Source organism: Octodon degus, unplaced genomic scaffold, assembly GCF_000260255.1.
Source record: "Octodon degus isolate 3935 unplaced genomic scaffold, OctDeg1.0 scaffold00036, whole genome shotgun sequence".
NCBI lineage: Eukaryota > Metazoa > Chordata > Mammalia > Rodentia > Octodontidae > Octodon > Octodon degus.
In genome coordinates this window covers 8,494,117-8,511,878 of record NW_004524612.1, presented here as the reverse complement: position 1 = coordinate 8,511,878, position 17,762 = coordinate 8,494,117, and the positions used below count along the sequence as shown (strand labels likewise).

Here is a 17,762-nt window from a genome sequence, read left to right as displayed (position 1 = left end):
GGGAGGCCCTGAGCCGGCCCATGGGGAGCGAGTGCCCGGCGCCGGCCAGCACGACTGCCGCCGCCCGCGTCGCGCCCGGCCCGTGAAGCCCAGGTAATCACCGAGAGGGGATCCCGGGGTATTTTGGAGGAAGTGAGTCCCCGCTCTTCTGTGAGCCGGACCGCTCGTCCCAACATGCAGAAGTTGGGATCCCCTAACAGGTTACAGAGCACGCGAGAGCTGCAGCCTCAGAAAGCCCGATCACGCTCTCCCGCGGCTCCAGCTTCACTCTCCTGGGGCTTAGTTGGGTAGCTGAGGGGACCGCGCCTAGAGAGCTCTGACGCTCTGGTGCCACCTGTCAACCCGGTCACTCACACGCATTCACGTTCAATTTTCCCTCCTTTGCCTCTCTCTGGGGCCCAGCCCGATTTCCCCGCCTCCTTCCTTCCCTGCGCCAGGCTGCAGTTACCCTTCATGTCCTGGCACTGGGGCTAGGCTAGGGCTGACTGTTCACCCATCCCTGAAGAAGCCTCTTAGTTAATGCCCTCTTGTGTGCTGGTCCACCCCTCCCCTTGGGAAGCATCAGGATTCTAGCCCCCAGCACCATTCCCTGGCTCTAATGGAGAAGCCAAGAAACTAGGGCCTGGAAAGAGGTAGAGGTAGGGCTGCCCAGGTGAAGGGAGACAGCAGCCAGCAGCCCTGGCTGGGTGCCCTCCTGGTGACAGTGACGATGGTGACTCCAGCCTGCCTGGCCTGCACTCCCGGCCCTGCAAGCCTAGCTAGGGCTGGGGACTGGGGCCAGCAAGCAGCATCCCTGACACAGACTGCGGTTTGTCCTCTGAGATCCAAGCTGTGCTACTTCACACTAGGGCTTGCTGAGGCTTGGGGGTGACAGGACTGGTCCCAAGTCCCCCAGCGGGTGGCTGAGTCACCTCCCACCTTGTCCTCTTCCCAAGCTAGTGACCAGGATTCTGGCTTGATGAGGCCAGGATACATCACCCTAAAAACGACAGCCTTTGCTGAATTCCACCCCCCAAATTCAGGTGGGGACCAGAACCTAAGGATCCCAGGCAGCCTCTAGACACATATGGTAGTCAGCTTGGTGCCTTGCTGTGGACTGGCACTTGCCTCAACTGGTTTGAACCACTTTAGTGCTGCGAGGGTGGTGCCCATTCTGTGCCAGCAGTAAGGTGCTTGGGTCACATGCCCAGGGAGCTCACACTCTGATGGTTATGCTTCAGGGATCCCCCTGGGAGAGCCCCATGAGGGCAGGAGAGGGATGGCAAGTACGCCCAGCTTCCTGAAGGACACCCCAGCCTGGGAGAAGACGGTCCTTGAGAATGGCATCGTGGGACAGGAGCCGGGGACTCCACCAAGGGATGGCCTACGTCATGGGTCACTGTGCCTAGGAGAGCCAGCCCCCTTTTGGAGGGGTGTCCTGAGCACCCCAGACTCCTGGCTTCCTCCTGGCTTCCCCCAGGGCCCCAAAGACACACTCCCGCTGGTGGAGGGTGAGGGCCCCCAGAATGGGGAAAGGAAGGCCAGCTGGCTGGGCAGCAAGGATGGACTGCGCTGGAAGGAGGCAATGCTGGCCCACCCGCAGGCCTTTTGTGGGCCAATGTGTCCACCTCACTATGGCCCCCTCATTCCTGAGCATGGTGGTAGGCAGCCCAACAGTGACCTTGTGGCTTTCAGGCCCTTACACTGCCCTTTCCTGCTGGAGACCAAGATCCTGGAGCGAGCTCCCTTCTGGGTGCCCACCTGCTTGCCACCCTATCTAGTGTCCAGCCTGCCCCCAGAGCGTCCGTGTGACTGGCCACTGGCCCCACACCCTTGGATGTACCCTGCGGGTCAGCACAAAGCGCCCTCTGCCTTCAGCCTGGGCAGCAAGGTGAGTGCCAGAGCAGAGAGGCTACCCGGGGCTCAGCCATACAAGGCATCTCAGTGGTCCCCCAGGGCAGTACTACTCTGCCCCTTCCATTCTGATGAGAAGGCAAGGCAGTACTTACTTGGCACTCAAATGGGTAGCTCAGAGCTGTTCCAGGCCCTGAGGTCAGCCTGAACAGCCAGCCTGCAAAGCAGCTCCATCCCTATGTCCCTTCCCTGCCCCCAGCCTTTGCAGCCATTAACTCCTGCGCCATCCCCCTAGGCCAAGGCCTCAGAAGCTCTTCCCCTGGCATGTGTGGCCTTGTCCTAGGGCAGAGGACAGACAGGCAAACAAGACCTCTCTGTCTGGAAGTGGGATGTGCAGGTGACCTCATGCCCTATGTTTAGGGCTCCTCCCCCATAGGCAACCTGCATGCCCAGTTTGAGATTTTAAAATATTTAAAAACTAGTATGGTGCTGGGCAGGGTGCACTAGTATCATCTCAGCATTCTGGGAGGCTGAGGCAGGAGCATCACAAGTTCAAGGCTATTCTGGGCAGCATGTAGGAATCAAAATTAAAAAACAAAATATAAGGAAGCCAGTATGGGTTAGGCCACTAAATAATCCAAATATATTCCAAATATCCTTTGGCTGTGCCAGACATTAATCCCTTAGCAACTCTATGGTGAAGTCCATATATTAAGGGGTGTGATCTAGAGGAACTTGGAGCAGTGGGGAGCCTGGGATTCTCATGTGGTACTGTTTATCACCCAGTCTGAGTTTCTCAGTGGTTCTGGTTTGGCAGCAGCAGTGTCTTATTGATGACAATATTAATATCAGTTCTGCCTTTCTTTAAGCACTGGGAACCAAAGCCAGCACTCACTTAACCCTTTCTCCTCTCCTAGGGCTTTTACCACAAGGATCCGAGCATGCCCAGGCTGGCAAAGGAGCCCTCTTTAGCAGTGTTGGAACCGGGGTTGTTGGGCTCAGCCCCTGGTGGGCTTCTGCAGCGAGCCCGAGAGGCGGAAGGCCCTTCACTCCACCAGAGGGAGGGAAATCTGGCAGCTGGCAGGCCAAAGAATCTTTGCTCACTTTTCCTGGGACATCCAGACACTGTTCCCCGGACCCCCTGGCCCACCTGTCCTCCTGGCCTGGTCCATACTCTTAGCAATGTCTGGACTGTGCCAGGCAGTGGCAGTCTGGGATATCAGCTAGGGCCACCGGTCACACCACGGTGCCCCTCTCCTGGGCCCTCTACCACCCAGGGGGGCTGTTGTTCATCCCACCCACCGGCTCAAGAGGGAGATGTTAGTCCTTGTGGAAAGTGCCAGGAGGGTCCAGAGGGGATTAGCAGTGGTCCTGCTGAGTCTGGTGAGGAAGCGAGCAAGGCTGTGAGTCCCAGGGCCTGTCCCCCGAGCCACCACACCAAACTGAAGAAGACATGGCTCACACGGCACTCCGAGCAATTTGGGTGTCCAAGGGGCTGGCCTGGGGATGAGGAGAGCCCAGCTGTCCAGCTCCGGGCCCTCAAGAGGGCAGGCAGCCCTGAAGTCCAGGGAGCCATGGGTGGGCCAGCCCTCAAGCGACCATCAGACCCTTTCCCAGGCACCACGGGCCAGGGGGCCAGGGGTTGGCAGGAGGCGCTGGACGCATCAGTAGGGAGCAAGGCGGAGGCAGAACAGCACAATGTGCAGAGAGGTAAAGGGCTGAGAGGGCTGCAGGGAGGGGGAGTCGGGGCTGGAGCTCTGTGGGGGAGGGGACTGTAGACCCTTTAGGAGCAGATCACACCCAGATGCCACATTTCCTGCCTGGATCCCAGTGGCTCTCCGGCGCCTCAGCATCTGCAGCCAGCGCCTTCCGGCAAGTGGCTTCCATCTTGCTCTCTTGCTGCCAAGCCATGGTGCTTTGGTGGCAGTGCGATGAATGATCTGGTTCAGAGTCTGGGCCCTTGAATCAGGGTACTTCTGACTTTGCTGATCAGTAGCCATGTGGGCTTGGGCAAGTTACTTCATCTCTCTACGCCTCAGTTCATCTATCAAATGGACGGAAAATGGTGCCTGCCTCATGAAGACTGCTCCAAGGACTAATTGCTGTACGAAGCTCCATCAGGGCACTGAAAACTCCGTGGTGCTTGGTAGACATTCAGTACATGTTCACTGCTCTGATTTTTTTGTGCCACAAATCTGGCTTGGGAATTTTTGTTCTGGAAAGACCCTCTGTCTTGCCTCTCTGGGTCAACTGGATCACCAAGGTTGTTTGGATTATTAAGACTGTGGCTACATCCTGGAATCTTCTGCCACCCTGTTCTTCACTGAGGGTCCCGGCACTGCCAACATCAGCTGGCCTGTCTGGCTCTTTGGGTTTACCTCCTTTCTCAGAGTTCTGTGCTGCTGATCCTGGACCTGATACACCATTCCCATGGCATCTTCCAGTGCCCCTGGAGCTGGCACACATCTGCACCAGGCCTCACCATGGTCTGGACTAGGAATTGTTGGCCCCCTCGCCTTCTTGGGTTACTGCATCTGTGGCCTGTGTTGAAAGTGGCCTTCTCACTTTCTGGCATGCTCTGTCCATCTGTCTGCGTCTCACTTTGTCACCCAGCCAGTGGTGTTACTAAGCGCTCAGTGGAGCTATCCAAAGCCTACACCAGTTGGATCCTGCACTTGTATTAGGACCATTGCCCCAGCTGCCCAAAGCCTTGGACAACCCCTTCCCTAGGCATCATTCTGTGCCAAGACAGTCCCAAGCAATGGCTCAGCATGTGTACAAACCTTTTAGCCACCTGGGGTCCTCTCGCTTGTTCCCATGATGCTTCACAGGCTGGGACGAGGGGCTGGCCTGGCTGTGTATGGATGGGTAGATGCTAAGTCTGGGTTGGCAAGAGCCTTGAAAGCCAGACTCCTGACCAGCTGCATTGTTCCCCTAGGACTCCGAGGTGGCAGGGCCAGCCTCCAGGACCCCAGGCCTCAGGGCACATCTGGCCTGACTCTTCCAGCAGTCATTACTCAATGCCAAAGCTGTGCTCAGGCAGCTGGAGAGGTGGAAGCACTGGCCTGCCACTCGCAGGAAGCACAGAGGTGAGTATGCTATGGGCCCTGGTACCCAGAATCCTCTCCCTCCCCAGGGAGGGCCTTCCTCATGCTCCTCTGTCCATCCACAGGTCTTCTCTGGGCGCTGAGCCACAGCAGGAAGACTCTGAGGAGGGTGGAGGGTCTGGCTCAGATCTGCTCAGCATGAGCCTCGCCAAGCACCTGCTGAGTGGTTTGGGGGACCGCCTATGCCGCTTGCTGCGCAGGGAGCGGGAGGCCCTGGCCTGGGCACAACGTGAAAGTGAGTCTGACCTCCCTCCTGTGCCTGCACAGGGTCAAACAGCCCTTTCTACCTGCCAACCTGTGGGTTCCCGGGCCTGCCATGACCTCAGCGGAGCTCCCGCCCTACTCTGTCCTTATGCCTGACTTGGGCTCTTAGTCAACGCTGAGGTTTCTGGCCTGGGTGGGGCAGGGGCAGGATGCTGGGACGTGTAAAACCCGGTCCAACCTAGTGCTCTGAGAGCGTCAGGCTTGTGGGGAAAAGAGGGCTGAAACAAGTGTCTGTGAGAGCCCAGGGAGGTGGTGGGCGGGTTCCAGAGGACCTCAGGGCCTGGGAAGGCCGGCTGAGGTGGATCATGAGCTTGGGAGACCTCTGGCAGCCTCTCGCAGTAACCGGAGCAGGCGTCATAGACAGAGAACCCTTGGCCTGGTGGCCTGTCACTCCCTAGGTGATGGCTAGTGGCTGGTCTTCCCCAGCAAAGCCAGTCCCCTAGTTTCTTTAGGGGCTTCTATGGGCTGTAGCCACCCCAGGCTGGATTCCCGGTATATATGCTACCATCCCTTGTTTCCCGGATCACCAGAGCTTGTCAGGCCCCTAGGGCCTTGGCACTGGCTGTGCCCTCGATCTGGAATGCCCTGGTCCTCCCTTCCTACCTGGTGTATGAAAACTTACTCATCCTTTGGGTCCACTTCTGAAGCTGCCCCACCTTGCAGATGCCCTTGTGGTGGGTCTATGCATATGGGTCTAAACCACTGTGGGTCCCCTGTGCCCACCTGGAGCCTGATCAGGTGTCTCAGGGACAGCCTGGTCTGAAAAGGGGCCTCCTAATACAAGCTACTCCTTTGCATAAGGGCAGTGGCGGCCCAGGGAGGTATTTTTCCTCTACTATAGAGTCCCCTAAGGTACAGGCCACCTAAGTGCTGGCATGTCTTTCCATTCCTGGTAGCATGTAGGACTTGGGAGGGAGGGAGGTAGATGAGAATGTGCTGGAAGTGGCACGGAGTTGTACTTCAAGTTCAGTGAGGCAGTGCCTAGGCCAAGGGAAGGCAGGCAGGGTGGGATCTCGGGGGCTTGCTGGAAAGGTGACCTCTACGGGGAAGCCTGCCTGTGGCTGTTGAATACCGAGAGAGAAAGGGCCCAGGTCTGTCCCTGTCTCCTTTTCCTGCTAGTGCTCAGTAGAAAACTGCTTCTAACCTCTCTGGCTGGAGGCTGAGCTCCTCAAAGAGAAACTGCCTTCAGCCCTCTGACCCTGTTCTTCCTGTGCTCAGCAGGCCAGGGGCCAGCCGTGACAGAGGACAGCCCGGGCACCCCACGTTGCTGTAGCCGCTGCCACCATGGACTTTTCAACACCCACTGGAGATGCCCCCGCTGCAGTCACAGGCTGTGTGTGGCCTGTGGGCGCATGGCCGGTGCGGGGAGGGCCAGGGAGAAGGCAGGTAGGAACCCGGGAGGAAGGGAGGCCGCAGCAGGACGGCTCCTCCAGGCATGCTGCCGAATGGGGCCACCGCTCCCCAACCCAGCCAGGCTCCCCCCTTAGCTGCCACCACCCACTGCTCCTTAGGGCAGATCTTTCCCTCTCCCCAGATCAGAGGGCCTCGCCTGTGTCCTTGCCCACCCTTAGCAGAAGTCACCAGCTTCCTCTATGCCTTCCTCTTTGCTCAGCTTGCACCTTTTAAAACCTGTTGTAATACACTGAGGTGGGTATTATTGCCTCCCTTTCCAGAGGAGAAAAACTCAGACAGGTTAAGGCACTTGTACAAGTCACAGAGCTCATAAATGTTGCGGCCGGAACTTAGACTCGTCTTCTGGTTCCATCCTGTTCTCGCCATCATTCTCAGCTTTCTCCCCTTTGACTCCCCTCGATCACTTGAGGTCTTGAAGTGTCCCCATGTCCCAATGGACATGGCCAAAAAAGAATTCCAGAATCAGAACACTCTGTGCCACGTAACTGACCCCTTTAGGATCTTGAAAAACATCCAAGCATATGAAATGTCTGCATGCTGCAGGGTCCTATGTCAGTATGTACCCAGTGCTCAGGAAACAGAAACTTGATGAAGTTTTTTTGTACTAGAGACTAAACACAAGGCCTTCATATTGAGTTATATCCTCAGCTCTTTATTATTATTATTATTATTATTATTATTATTATTATTTAATTTTAAGGTAGAACCTTCCTAAATTGTTGAATTGCCCAGGCTGGTCTCAAACTGACATCTTCCTGCCTCAGCCTCCCAGAGTGCTGAGATTCTAGGCATGTGCACCACACCCAGCCTGGTGGCTTATTGAGTACTGATTTAAATATTGTGTCCTGGGCCTCCTTTCCTGACCTTAACCTGTGGTTACTGTGCTTTTTTGATCTGCAGCTTCTCCCTCCCACCCTGCAGGCTCTCAGGAGCAGTCCCTGGAGGAGTGTGCCCAGGAGGCTGGGCACACTGCCTGTTCCCTGGTGCTGACCCAGTTTGTCTCCAGCCAGGGTGAGCCAGCAGGAGGGGTGGGGCACGCAGTGGGTGGGTCCTGAGAGAGACCAGCTTCCTGTCTGGTTATGCCTAACCCTGGTGCTGCACCCTCCCCCTTGGAGAAGGCAAGTGTCTGGGCTGTGCGCATCACCACGCTCCATCTTTCTCTCCATCCCAGCTTTGGCAGAACTGAGCACTGCAATGCACCAGGTCTGGGCCAAGTTTGATATTCGGGGGCACTGTCTGTGCCAAGCTGATGCCCGGGTGTGGGCCCCTGGGGCTGGGGGACAGCAGGTAAGAAATAGAGGGTGGCCCAGGTGGCAAGGACTAGTGGGTGGGTTCCAGGATGGATTAGGTGCCTGCAAATGGCTGGCCTTGTTTGCAAGGGGTTTGGATAAAGAGGGACATGGAGCCCAGGGAATGGGGTCATATCCTCCCTTCTCCTGGAAATGAGGACCCTTGCAGCCCACAGTAGCACTTGGCCTCTCCCGGCTACATCCCTACCAGAAATCCTCATGCCCTCTGCACCTGGAGTCCTGGCCCCTTCTGTACATCTGCTAGCGCAGCACTTGCCCCTCCCACTCCAGACACTCGAGGGCATGGCACGCCCCCAGCTCTGGGCTCTTTTGGCCTCTGTCCACTTGCTGCATAGCTCCAGCACCTAATGCACAGTGCAGGCGCTTGGTGTGCATTGTGCAAGGTTGTTTATGAAGTTCACGTTTTTATGATGAAAATCATCTGTTCAAGAAATAGTTCATTACGAGCCAGGCATGGTGGCACATGCCTCTAACCCCACACTCAGGAGGCTGAGGCATGAGGGTCATTGCAATTTCAAGACCAGCTTGGGCTACAAAGTGAATTCAATGCCAGCCTGAACTGCATAGTGAGACCCTGTCTCAAAAAGACAAAAAAAAAAAAAAAAGACAAATGAAATAATTCATTAACCAGGCACAAAAGTATAATCCCAGTACTCTGGAAGCTTAGGTAGGAGGATTGCCTCAAATTTGAGGCCATCCTGGAATATGTAATAAGTTCCAGGCCAGCCAGAACTACATAGTTTTAAGTCCTATCTCCAAAAAACAAAAAAAGAAAGAAACAAAAAGTCTGTTAAATCCACTCTGTGTAGCAGATATACACTGATGCCACGTGTGAAAATTTAGAAAACAGACAAGTACAAGAAAAAAAGGACTGGGGCTGGGGAGATGGCTCAGTGGAATAAGCACTTCCCTGGCAAGCTCAAGGGCCTGAGTTCAATCCCCGGTTCCAGAAAAAAAAAAAAAAAAAAGAAAGAAAGAAAGAAAGAAAGAAAAAAAGGACCTCTTGCGCCATCATCAACGATGACATACCTTTCAGCAGTCATTTCTGCGTACATTTATTTACATCTTTTCAGCATGTGTTGTACCATTCAGCAAAGCATGTGCACTTTCTTCCTCCTAACATTATATACTGTAGCACTGTCCCTCCTGTACACACACTCTGAAGGCTTATGTGTGTCCCACATTAATTCTTTTTTTTTTGTTTTTGTTTTTGTGGTACTGGGGATTGAACTCAGGACCCTGCACTTGCCAGGCAAGCGCTTATTTCCCCAGCCCCAATTCTTATAGGTTGAATTGTGTCTATCACATCATTTTTTAAATCTCTGGCTTGACTTGGGGGTGGTGGGTGGGTTTAACAGAAGGAGCCAACAGAGAAAACTCCACCAACTCCACAACCTTCCTGCAATGGGGATTCCAACAGGACCAAGGACATCAAAGAGGGTGAGTGGCTCCCTGCACTTCTTGGATGAATGGCTGGGGACTGGGCTGGAGGCTAAGGTGGGAGGGCAGCAGCAAGAGTCTCTGGGAGTGACTTGGATTGCTTTGGCAAACATCCTCTACCGGCGGCCACCCATCTCCATCACCGCCTTCGGACCTGCCATCTGCATACCCTCTCCAGTACCTCTCCTCTTCAGAGGTTTTGAAGCTGCCTTCTCCAGCTATGCTTTTGGGAGGAGAGGGCCCCAGAGCTCAGCAGATGGAGGGGTCAGAGAGGGGAGATGCTGGGAAGACAGAACAGATCAGCCAGCAAATGAGGGGAGCCATCTCTCAAGGGAAAAATGAGGATAGCAGGAAAGCCCTTCACCTTGTTCCTCCCTGACTCCAGAGACCCCAGACTCCACTGAGTCCCCAGCAGAGGACCGAGCCAGCCGAGGGCCCCTGCCTTGTCCCTCTCTCTGTGAACTGCTGGCCTCTACTGCTGTCAAGCTCTGCCTGGGACATGAGCGCATCCACATGGCCTTTGCTCCGGTTACACCTGCCCTGCCCAGTGTGAGCAAGGGCTCGGAGGGGCTGGCAACCTGGGGTGCTGAGGTTGGTCGGCCCTGTCTGTGGGGCCTGATGGGTCCTGATCCTCTTGTCTTCCCCTCCCTGCAGGATGATCGCATCACCAACATCCTGGACAGCATCATTGCACAGGTGGTAGAGCGGAAGATCCAGGAAAAGGCTCTTGGGCCAGGCCTGCGGGGTGGGCCAGGCCTTCGCAAGGGCCTCGGCCTATCCCTGTCTCCAGTTCGGCCCCGGCTGCCTCCTCCTGGGGCTTTGCTGTGTCTGCAGGAGCCCAGGCCTCGGCGCTGTTTCCACCTGTTCCAGGAGCACTGGAGGCAGGGCCAGGTGAGCTACCCTCTTCTCTCCCCCCAGGGCCTGGGTCCAAGCATCTGGAGCTTTTCTGGCAGCCCCCAACTCTCCCTTCACCCACCTGTGCCCCCCTTGTCTCTCCACCACAGCCTGTGTTGGTGTCCGGGATCCAGAGAACACTGCAAGGTGGCCTGTGGGGAGTGGAAGCTCTCAGGGCACTTGGAGGCCAGGTGCAGGCTCTGTCAGCCCTGGGGCCCCCACAGCCCACGGGCCTGGACAATGTGGCATTCTGGGAGGGATTCTCCCGGCCCGAGAGTAAGTATTTATCTCTGATGGACTACAGGGAGCTGAGTCCAAGGGGCTGGGTGACAAGGAGACCCCAGAGTGATCTAAGTGACACTACAAGCAGGACCAGAGCAGGTACTGCTGCTGGCCCTGGAATGCCTCCAGGGGCCAAGGGTGTTCTGCCTCTTCCCCCAGGTCGCCCAAAGCCAGACGAGGGCTCTGTCTTTCTGCTGCACCGAGTTCTGGGAGATGAGGATGCCAGCAGGTGTGTGGGATGGAGGACCAGCCCTGCTTCCCAGCCCCAGCCCTTCCATACCCACCTTTACCTCTACCCCTGCCAAGGGAACCTCAGCACTCCCAGCTTGCCCTCTGGGCACTAAGCTAATAGTGGGGAGCTCTGTGCCTGAACCGGGCCCACTGACTGTAACCCCTGCCACCCACAGGGTGGAGAACCTGGCCTCCAGCCTGCCGCTCCCAGAATACTGTGCCCACCATGGGAAACTCAACCTGGCTTCCTACCTCCCACCGGGCCTTGCACTGCGCTTGCTGGAGCCCCAGCTCTGGGCGGCCCATGGTGAGTGCCTGCCACTCCTGCTTGCTCTCTACACATCTTATCCCTTCGTCTTGGGGCACTCGGATATCAGTGCCAAGGGCCTGGAGACGCATGTGCTTCCTTTTTCCATTTCCATCTCTATGTAGGTGTGAGCCCGCACCGCGGCCACTTGGGGACCAAGAACCTGTGTGTGGAAGTGGCTGACTTGGTCAGCATACTGGTGCATGCAGAGGCAGCGCTGCCTGCCTGGCACCGGGCCCAGAAAGGTAGGTCCTCGGCTGGGGACAGGAGAGGTGACACACCACCACACACAAGTCCACCTCACATGCCCTGTGCCTATCTGACCTGTGTCTCTCCCACAGACTTCCTTTCCGGCCTGGATGGGGAGGGACTCTGGTCTCCAGGCAGCCAGGTCAGCACTGTGTGGCACGTGTTCCGGGCACAGGATGCCCAGCGCATCCGCCGCTTTCTCCAGATGGTGAGGAGGAAGCCTTGAGCCCTGCCCCCCTCTTATGCCCACCTAGCCTGGCAGTGTGTGGTCCCTGCCTACTCTTTCCCTGCCCCAGCCCCTGTGGAGGGCTGCACGGCCCCTACTCATGCAGATAGCACAGAGAAGGGACCTCACGCCTGTGGAGGTGTCAGAGAAGCAGGAGGGCACAGCTGGAACATGCTGGCTGGGCACTGTCCTAAGGGCCTTGGGTACATTATGTCAGCCCGTGGTCCCTTGCTACCCTGAGGCAGGAACGGCTGCATTCTCATGTTGTAGACGAGAAAACCAGCGCTCGGTGGAAAAGCTGGGATCTGACCTATCACTGCCCTATGCTTTTCCTGGAAGCTTCCCTTCCTGGGACTTGGGGTGAGGTACTAGCAGAAGGCCAAAGGGAGCCCTGCTGCTCCCCTTTCTGTGGCTCCATCTTATGAGGGAGACTTCTGGGAAGATGCTGGCCAGGAAGACAGCTGAGGGGGGCAGGCTGGTAGGTGAAGGGGGGACCTGGCCATGATGGGGAAAGGAGGAGGAGAAGAGGCTGGAAGTGGGTCAGAGGCAGAAAGCTCTGGAAAGGCAGGGTAGGTAGGAAACCAAGGTTAAAGTTAGGGCCAAGTAGCACATGCTTGGAATCCAGCACTCAGGAGGCTGAGGCAGGAGAATCTCAGTTCAAGGTCGATCTGGACTACATAGTGAGTCAAGATCAACCTGGACTACCTAATGATGGTGTCTCAAAACAATAACAAACAGGCTTTAAAGTTCAGCTGAGCCCGGTCTTCTAGGGAAAAGACTTCCTCAGGTGTCACCCATTGAGGCGGCTATGTAAAGACACCCAGATGCCAGTGCCTCATCCTTACCCGATCCCTACCCTGGTCCACAGGCACACACATCTGCACATGTGCACCCAGATGCTGGGACACACAGAGGGAGCAGACAGAGGCACCCCGTCATAGGCAGATGGCCTCCACTGGTCTGGGTGCGGCTGGCTGTGGGCAGTCTCGTGTGGCCCAACAGGATGATTCATGGGGATCTGTGTGGGGCATGTTCTCACCGGGTGGCCTGGGAAACACTGCTGTAGACTAAGGAGGGAGCTGATGGTGGGGCAAAGGACGCCTGGTCCCTGGCTGGGGCTCCTCTTGCTCCAATTTGGTTCTGGTCTGCCAGTGTCCCCAGCTCAGTGTCGTAGCCCTAAACCCAGGGACCACAGCCTGGTCTTTGCTGAATAGGGCGGAGTTAGTGGCTGGCCAGCAGGAGCCTGACACAGTGTTCACCTCTGAGGGCAAGCGTTCCCTGCACACCTCTGGCCTCACGAGTCTCTGCCTGCCTAGCAACTCCTGCTCCGATTGGGCTGACAACAGCCCCCGCAGCTGTGTCGGTTGTGGACAGACAAGCCTGAGCACCCACTTGCAGCTGAACTCCTGTGCAGCCTTGCCCTTTCTGGTCCAGGATGTTAGACTCCTGGGCAGTGGGAGGGGTCTTCTCAGGAGGACACAGCTACCTGCACACCCATAGTTTAGACCACAGTGCAGGCTATTCAAAAGGTTCCAGATGTAGATGGTTTATGAATGGGGCTGCTGCAGGACGTGTGCCTGGGTCTGGGAGAAAGGGCTACCACGGAGGGGGCTCCAGGCCAGGGCCACTGAGGCTATGAAAGGCACTCAGCCTTGGAAAAGCAGGGATTCAGACCCCCAACTGGAGCACCTTAATCCTTTCCTCTAAGCTCCTTGCAGTCCAATGTTTGTTCTGTCCAGCTGAGCTGCCTCTGCCCCTCACCACCAGCCCCTCTCCCCGCAACCCCACCTTCCCCTGCCTGCCCTTTCAGTTTGACCCCTTCAACTATCTCCTGCTCCCCTGGCTGCTGTGAAGCCACTGTCCCCACCCTCCTGGAGTCCTGCTTTGCCCTCCCACCAGACTCATTAGACTTTTCTTCTTTGAGGTATGCCCGGCTGGAGCAGGGACCCTGGAGCCCGGTGCCCCAGGCAGTTGCTACCTGGATGCAGCGCTTCGGCGGCGCCTGCGGGAAGAGTGGGGTGTGAGCTGCTGGACCCTGCTACAAGCCCCTGGAGAGGCTGTGCTGGTGCCTGCAGGGGCACCCCATCAGGTACTTTCCTGGTGGGGAGGCTCTCTGGAGCTTTGGGGCTTTCAGCAACAATATCACCCCAGGGTTGGGCAGTGTCTTTGCACCTGAGATAACCTTAGTGGTGCAGAAAGCCAGGGCCCAATTCGAGAAAGAAGAGACCTTGAGGCTGAGGGGTCTTAAGGTCAGAGATCGGGTCTGGCTGCAGGGTGCTGATGGAGGGACCTGTCCCTCTGGCATCCCTCTGGCCCCCCTCTGGCCTAGCTTTGGCTGTGTCCTGTGTGGTGCCTGGCGCTGTCTCCTGGTGGTTTTCCCAGGGAGTTGGTGGGGAGGGGTAGGGAGATGTGTGCCTTGAACTCTGCTGACCCTCCTGCCCACCTCCTCCCTGGCACAGGTGCAAGGCCTGGTGAGCACAGTCAGTGTCACCCAGCACTTCCTGTCCCCCGAGACCTCTGTCCTTTCCACTCAGCTCTGCCACCAGGGACCCAGCCTGCCCCCTGACTGCCGCCTTCTTTACGCCCAAGTGAGTGTGACATTGGCCAGTAGTTTGGGGTACTGTCCACGTGCCTCTGGACACAACTTGAGTGGACAGGGCAGACTCAGCTCTGCCAATCAGGCAGCCAACCTGCCTGTGCAGAGGAGGGCTGTCCTTGGGCATGTGGGGTCGGGGCCTTGGCCTGTGACTGAAAGCTCTTTGTCCTCTTTTTCCTAGATGGACTGGGCTGTATTCCAAGCAGTGAAAGTGGCTGTGGGAACACTGCAAGAGGCTCAATAGGGGACCCTGGTGTCTCGGGGAAGGAGTGGCGAGCTAGTAGGCCAGGTGCTCGCCCAGATGTAGCTTCATCAGGCAATGGCATTGGGGGACTTAGGGACTTTTGGCCAATCCCACAAGCACCACTCTGCACCCCATTCCCTTGCCCTGGCCCTAAAGCCAGCAACCGTAGTGCCACTGAAGCTCACACCTGCCCTTTGCAGGCTGGCACCTGCTCCATCTTGTGCCCCTCTCCATGGTACCAGGCCATATTAGGGGAAACTGACTCCCTCAATCCCTGTGCCCCAACCCAGGAGACAAACAGTCCTTCCTTGGGGGACCTTGGGAATCATTCTGGCTTAAGCAACACTTTCTTCTGCTGCCTCGTCCCTCCCTGTGTCCCAAGCTGTGCTTATACCACCCGCGTCCTCACTGGGCTTCCGTGCAGCCCTTCGCACGGTGCCGTGCTAGACTAGGGGCTACGAAACTCCTGCCCTCTTGCCAGAACTGCTGTTCAGTGTGGGGGAGAGGGCATCAGGGACTGCCCGCCCAGGCTGGAGGGAATTACATGGGCCGTGCCACCCTGCCCCCACTCCAGCCTCCCCTCTCACTCCTTCCTGGGTGATTTCCCTTAAAGTCTGTTGTTTTGTGACGCTGCCAGTGTGGCTGGCCCTGCTCCTGCAGGCCGCATGGTCTGGGAAGGGAGTAGAAACAAGGAAATTTGCCCCAGAGCAGAGGCAGATGGACAAGGGCAAGCAGGGGAGTGGGGGTCCCCTCAGACACCCCTGCCCGCTTTTCCTGTGGGAGCCTGGAGCCTTTGGGGATGTTATCCCCAAAGGTGCCCCTGACTGTGATAGCAGACAAGGAAGAGTCTCAGGCACAGCACTGAGATGGCCTCCCTGTGTGACATCAGCTGTGGATTCCAGAGCTCTGCTGTCCCCACTGCCCATGGTGACCACGGCCTGGGACTGGGTTTCCCTGCCTCAGACACTGCTGCTATCTTCTCCCAGCCCTGTCCCCACAACCCCGGTGTGGCTCAGCCCTCTGTCCCCCGGCCCCCGCCCCAGGTATTTCAACCCCACCAACATACCACCTCTTGTCATACTTGTTTCTGCTGTGGTTTGGGGAATTTTTTATTAAATAAAATTTTTTATTATAACTGTAACATATGTTGAGAACATTTGTTGTTGTCTTTTTGAGACAGGGTTTCACTATGCAGTTCAGGCTGGCCTCAAACTCACAGGGACCCTTCTGCCTCAGCTTCCCAAGTGTGCTGAGATTACAGGCATGCACCACCATGCCTAGCTACACAGAACATTTGGAAAATACAACAGTCACCTGACACCCATGTCTACTCATCCCTGACCCAAGCCTTTGAGTCTTGGGTGGATTTCTTCCTAGCATCTTCTCCAGGCATATGTTGTACACATGGCTGAACAGTGCATCTTGTACTTGGCTCCTTTCCCTTGACACAGTGTTGTGATCATTTTCTGTGTTGCTGCCTACTCTTCATTTTAAGTGGCTGTTTATATTTCATTAATCAGTTGTACCATGATTTATAGAACCATCCTATATTTTAATAAGAGAGGGGCCGGGGACACAGCTCAGTGGCAGAGTGCCTGCCTGGCAAGAGCAAGGTCCCGAGTTTGATTCCCAATAGCAAAAATAAATATGTAGTTAAGTTTCTTCACTGGAGGTTGTTACTTTCACTGTTTCTTAGAATTAAAAAGAAAAAAAATCAAAGAATTATGTGTTTCTGTGCTGTCTTTTATTCAGTGCCTTTCATTTATATCTTTCGATCTCTTATCACTATTTTGAGGTAGATAGAATTTATTTCCATTTTTCAGAGGAAGAAACAGGCAAACGGGTTAAATAAGTCATGCAAGGTCACACAGCAATTTTAGTGGCAGAACTGGGATTTGAACCAAGTTTTCTGACTCAAGCTACCTCGTTTATATTGCAGTCTTAGCGCTTCACGGAATTTAAAGAGAAGCTTGCCCTCTTCTCTGTCCTCCTCCTACTGCATGCACTTTAGAGCTGAACGTGTTCCAGGCAGCAATGGATGACACATTGCTATTTACACCTCACCTTCAAGACCGTGTCCTAACGTCACCCCGGAGCCCAAAATACAGGGTCCTTCCTGGGAAGATGCTGCTCTGCACTTTGCGCTTTGGGGTGGGGTTGGACAAGTCTCGGAGCCTCTCTCTTCCCCACCAGACCTCATCGTCTCTCCCAGGGGCCTTGCCATGGTGGGTCACATTTGGTCACAGTTGGTGCTCAGGGACGTGTCTGGTGTGACTCACTGTGAATAGCACATGGATGAATGTCCATTTGTTCCAGGACCGGCTGTAGGAATGGATCTGCTGAGGTGGGCACTGACCCTGAGTCTCAGCCTGGAGCACTTGGTGGCAGTGCTGCCCACGAAGCCCCCTTGGACTGCTACTTCTGCTGGGGTCAGTAACGAACCACCCACCCTCTGCCTAAGCCCCTCCCTCAGACCCAGATGAGGCCGACACAAGCCATAGTGCCTGAAGGGAACTTGAGACGTGCACAGGCAATGCCTGCTTCTCCCTCTTTCTTTCTTATAAAATTCTCAGACTTTCTATTTTGAAATAACTTTAGATTTATAGTCAAGCCACAAAGATAGCACAGAAAGTTCCCAATTATCCTTCCCAGCTTCCCCTAACGGGAACATCTTACATAAACACGGTGCGTTTATCAAAACTAAGCCATTATCACTGATACAAGCTATCAGCAACACAACAGAATTCTCTGGGATTTCACCACTTTCCCACTAATGTTCTTTTTCTACTCAGGGTCCAACAATGCCTGCGTGACTACGGCCCAAGGCTTCCCCAAGGTCACACAGGGAACCAGTGGCAGAACCCCCTCTACAGCCAGACTTCCTCCTCTGCAGGGCCACTGTCTGCCTCAGTGTCCCTACTCTCAAGAAATAGGAGTTGCTGCTCTGTGACTCTATGTTTAAAAAAAATTTAAAAACAATTTTTAATGAGGATACAAAGCAGTATTAAAAAAGAAAAAAATTACAAATGATACAGAATTTCACTGAATATAAATGATTCCTGCATCACAAACATGTGACCCCACCCTGACTGCCTATCACTGTCCCTGTTGCTGTCCCCATCCCTGTGTCCCCAAGCCTGTCCACCCCAGGCCTTCTTGCCTGGCTGCTCATAACATGTGCACATGCACGCCCCAAGCAGCTGGCTCAGGCTTCGCTCCGTGGGCGCACACTTGTCAGGCCACTCCTGTCTGCCTCAAAGACTGGCCGCCCATTCCAGCAGCATCCCTCCCCCTCAGGGAACACAAGGACACCCAGCCTTGCTGTAGGTTTCTTCCTTTTTTGTTGTTTTGTTTTTTGAGAGTGTC

The 17,762-nt window shown here is 55.6% G+C and overlaps 1 protein-coding gene across 4 annotated transcripts; it reads left to right on the top strand.

Annotated features, from left to right (window-relative positions):
- The first annotated feature begins 4 nt into the window (after window positions 1-4).
- On the top strand, window positions 5-15,521 carry Hr (HR, lysine demethylase and nuclear receptor corepressor). Of its 4 annotated transcripts, none has more exons than XM_004630639.3 (19): window positions 5-93; window positions 1,221-1,870; window positions 2,751-3,543; window positions 4,772-4,922; window positions 5,006-5,175; window positions 6,426-6,590; window positions 7,539-7,628; window positions 7,789-7,904; window positions 9,286-9,367; window positions 9,753-9,916; window positions 10,022-10,258; window positions 10,372-10,537; window positions 10,703-10,772; window positions 10,951-11,081; window positions 11,207-11,326; window positions 11,423-11,538; window positions 13,481-13,645; window positions 14,016-14,144; window positions 14,334-15,521. In XM_004630639.3, the coding sequence occupies exons 2-19, from the start codon at window positions 1,259-1,261 to the stop codon at window positions 14,394-14,396; spliced, it is 3,540 nt and encodes a 1,179-aa protein (XP_004630696.1). In that variant the 5' UTR covers window positions 5-93; window positions 1,221-1,258; the 3' UTR covers window positions 14,397-15,521. The 4 variants fall into 4 exon arrangements, with proteins under 4 accessions (XP_004630696.1, XP_023570426.1, XP_023570427.1 ...); XM_023714658.1 differs by having other exon boundaries at window positions 7,518-7,628; XM_023714659.1 differs by having other exon boundaries at window positions 6,423-6,590.
- The last annotated feature ends 2,241 nt before the right edge of the window (window positions 15,522-17,762 follow it).

Bases quoted from the DNA above. Each gene is read 5' to 3' on its own strand.
- Hr (XM_023714657.1), top strand. From the start codon at position 1,259: ATGGCAAGTACGCCCAGCTTCCTGAAGGACACCCCAGCCTGGGAGAAG. The intron at 6,591-7,517 runs GTAGGAACCCGG...TTTGATCTGCAG, and splicing joins GAGGGCCAGGGAGAAGGCAG to CTTCTCCCTCCCACCCTGCA. The intron at 10,259-10,371 runs GTGAGCTACCCT...TCTCCACCACAG, and splicing joins AGCACTGGAGGCAGGGCCAG to CCTGTGTTGGTGTCCGGGAT.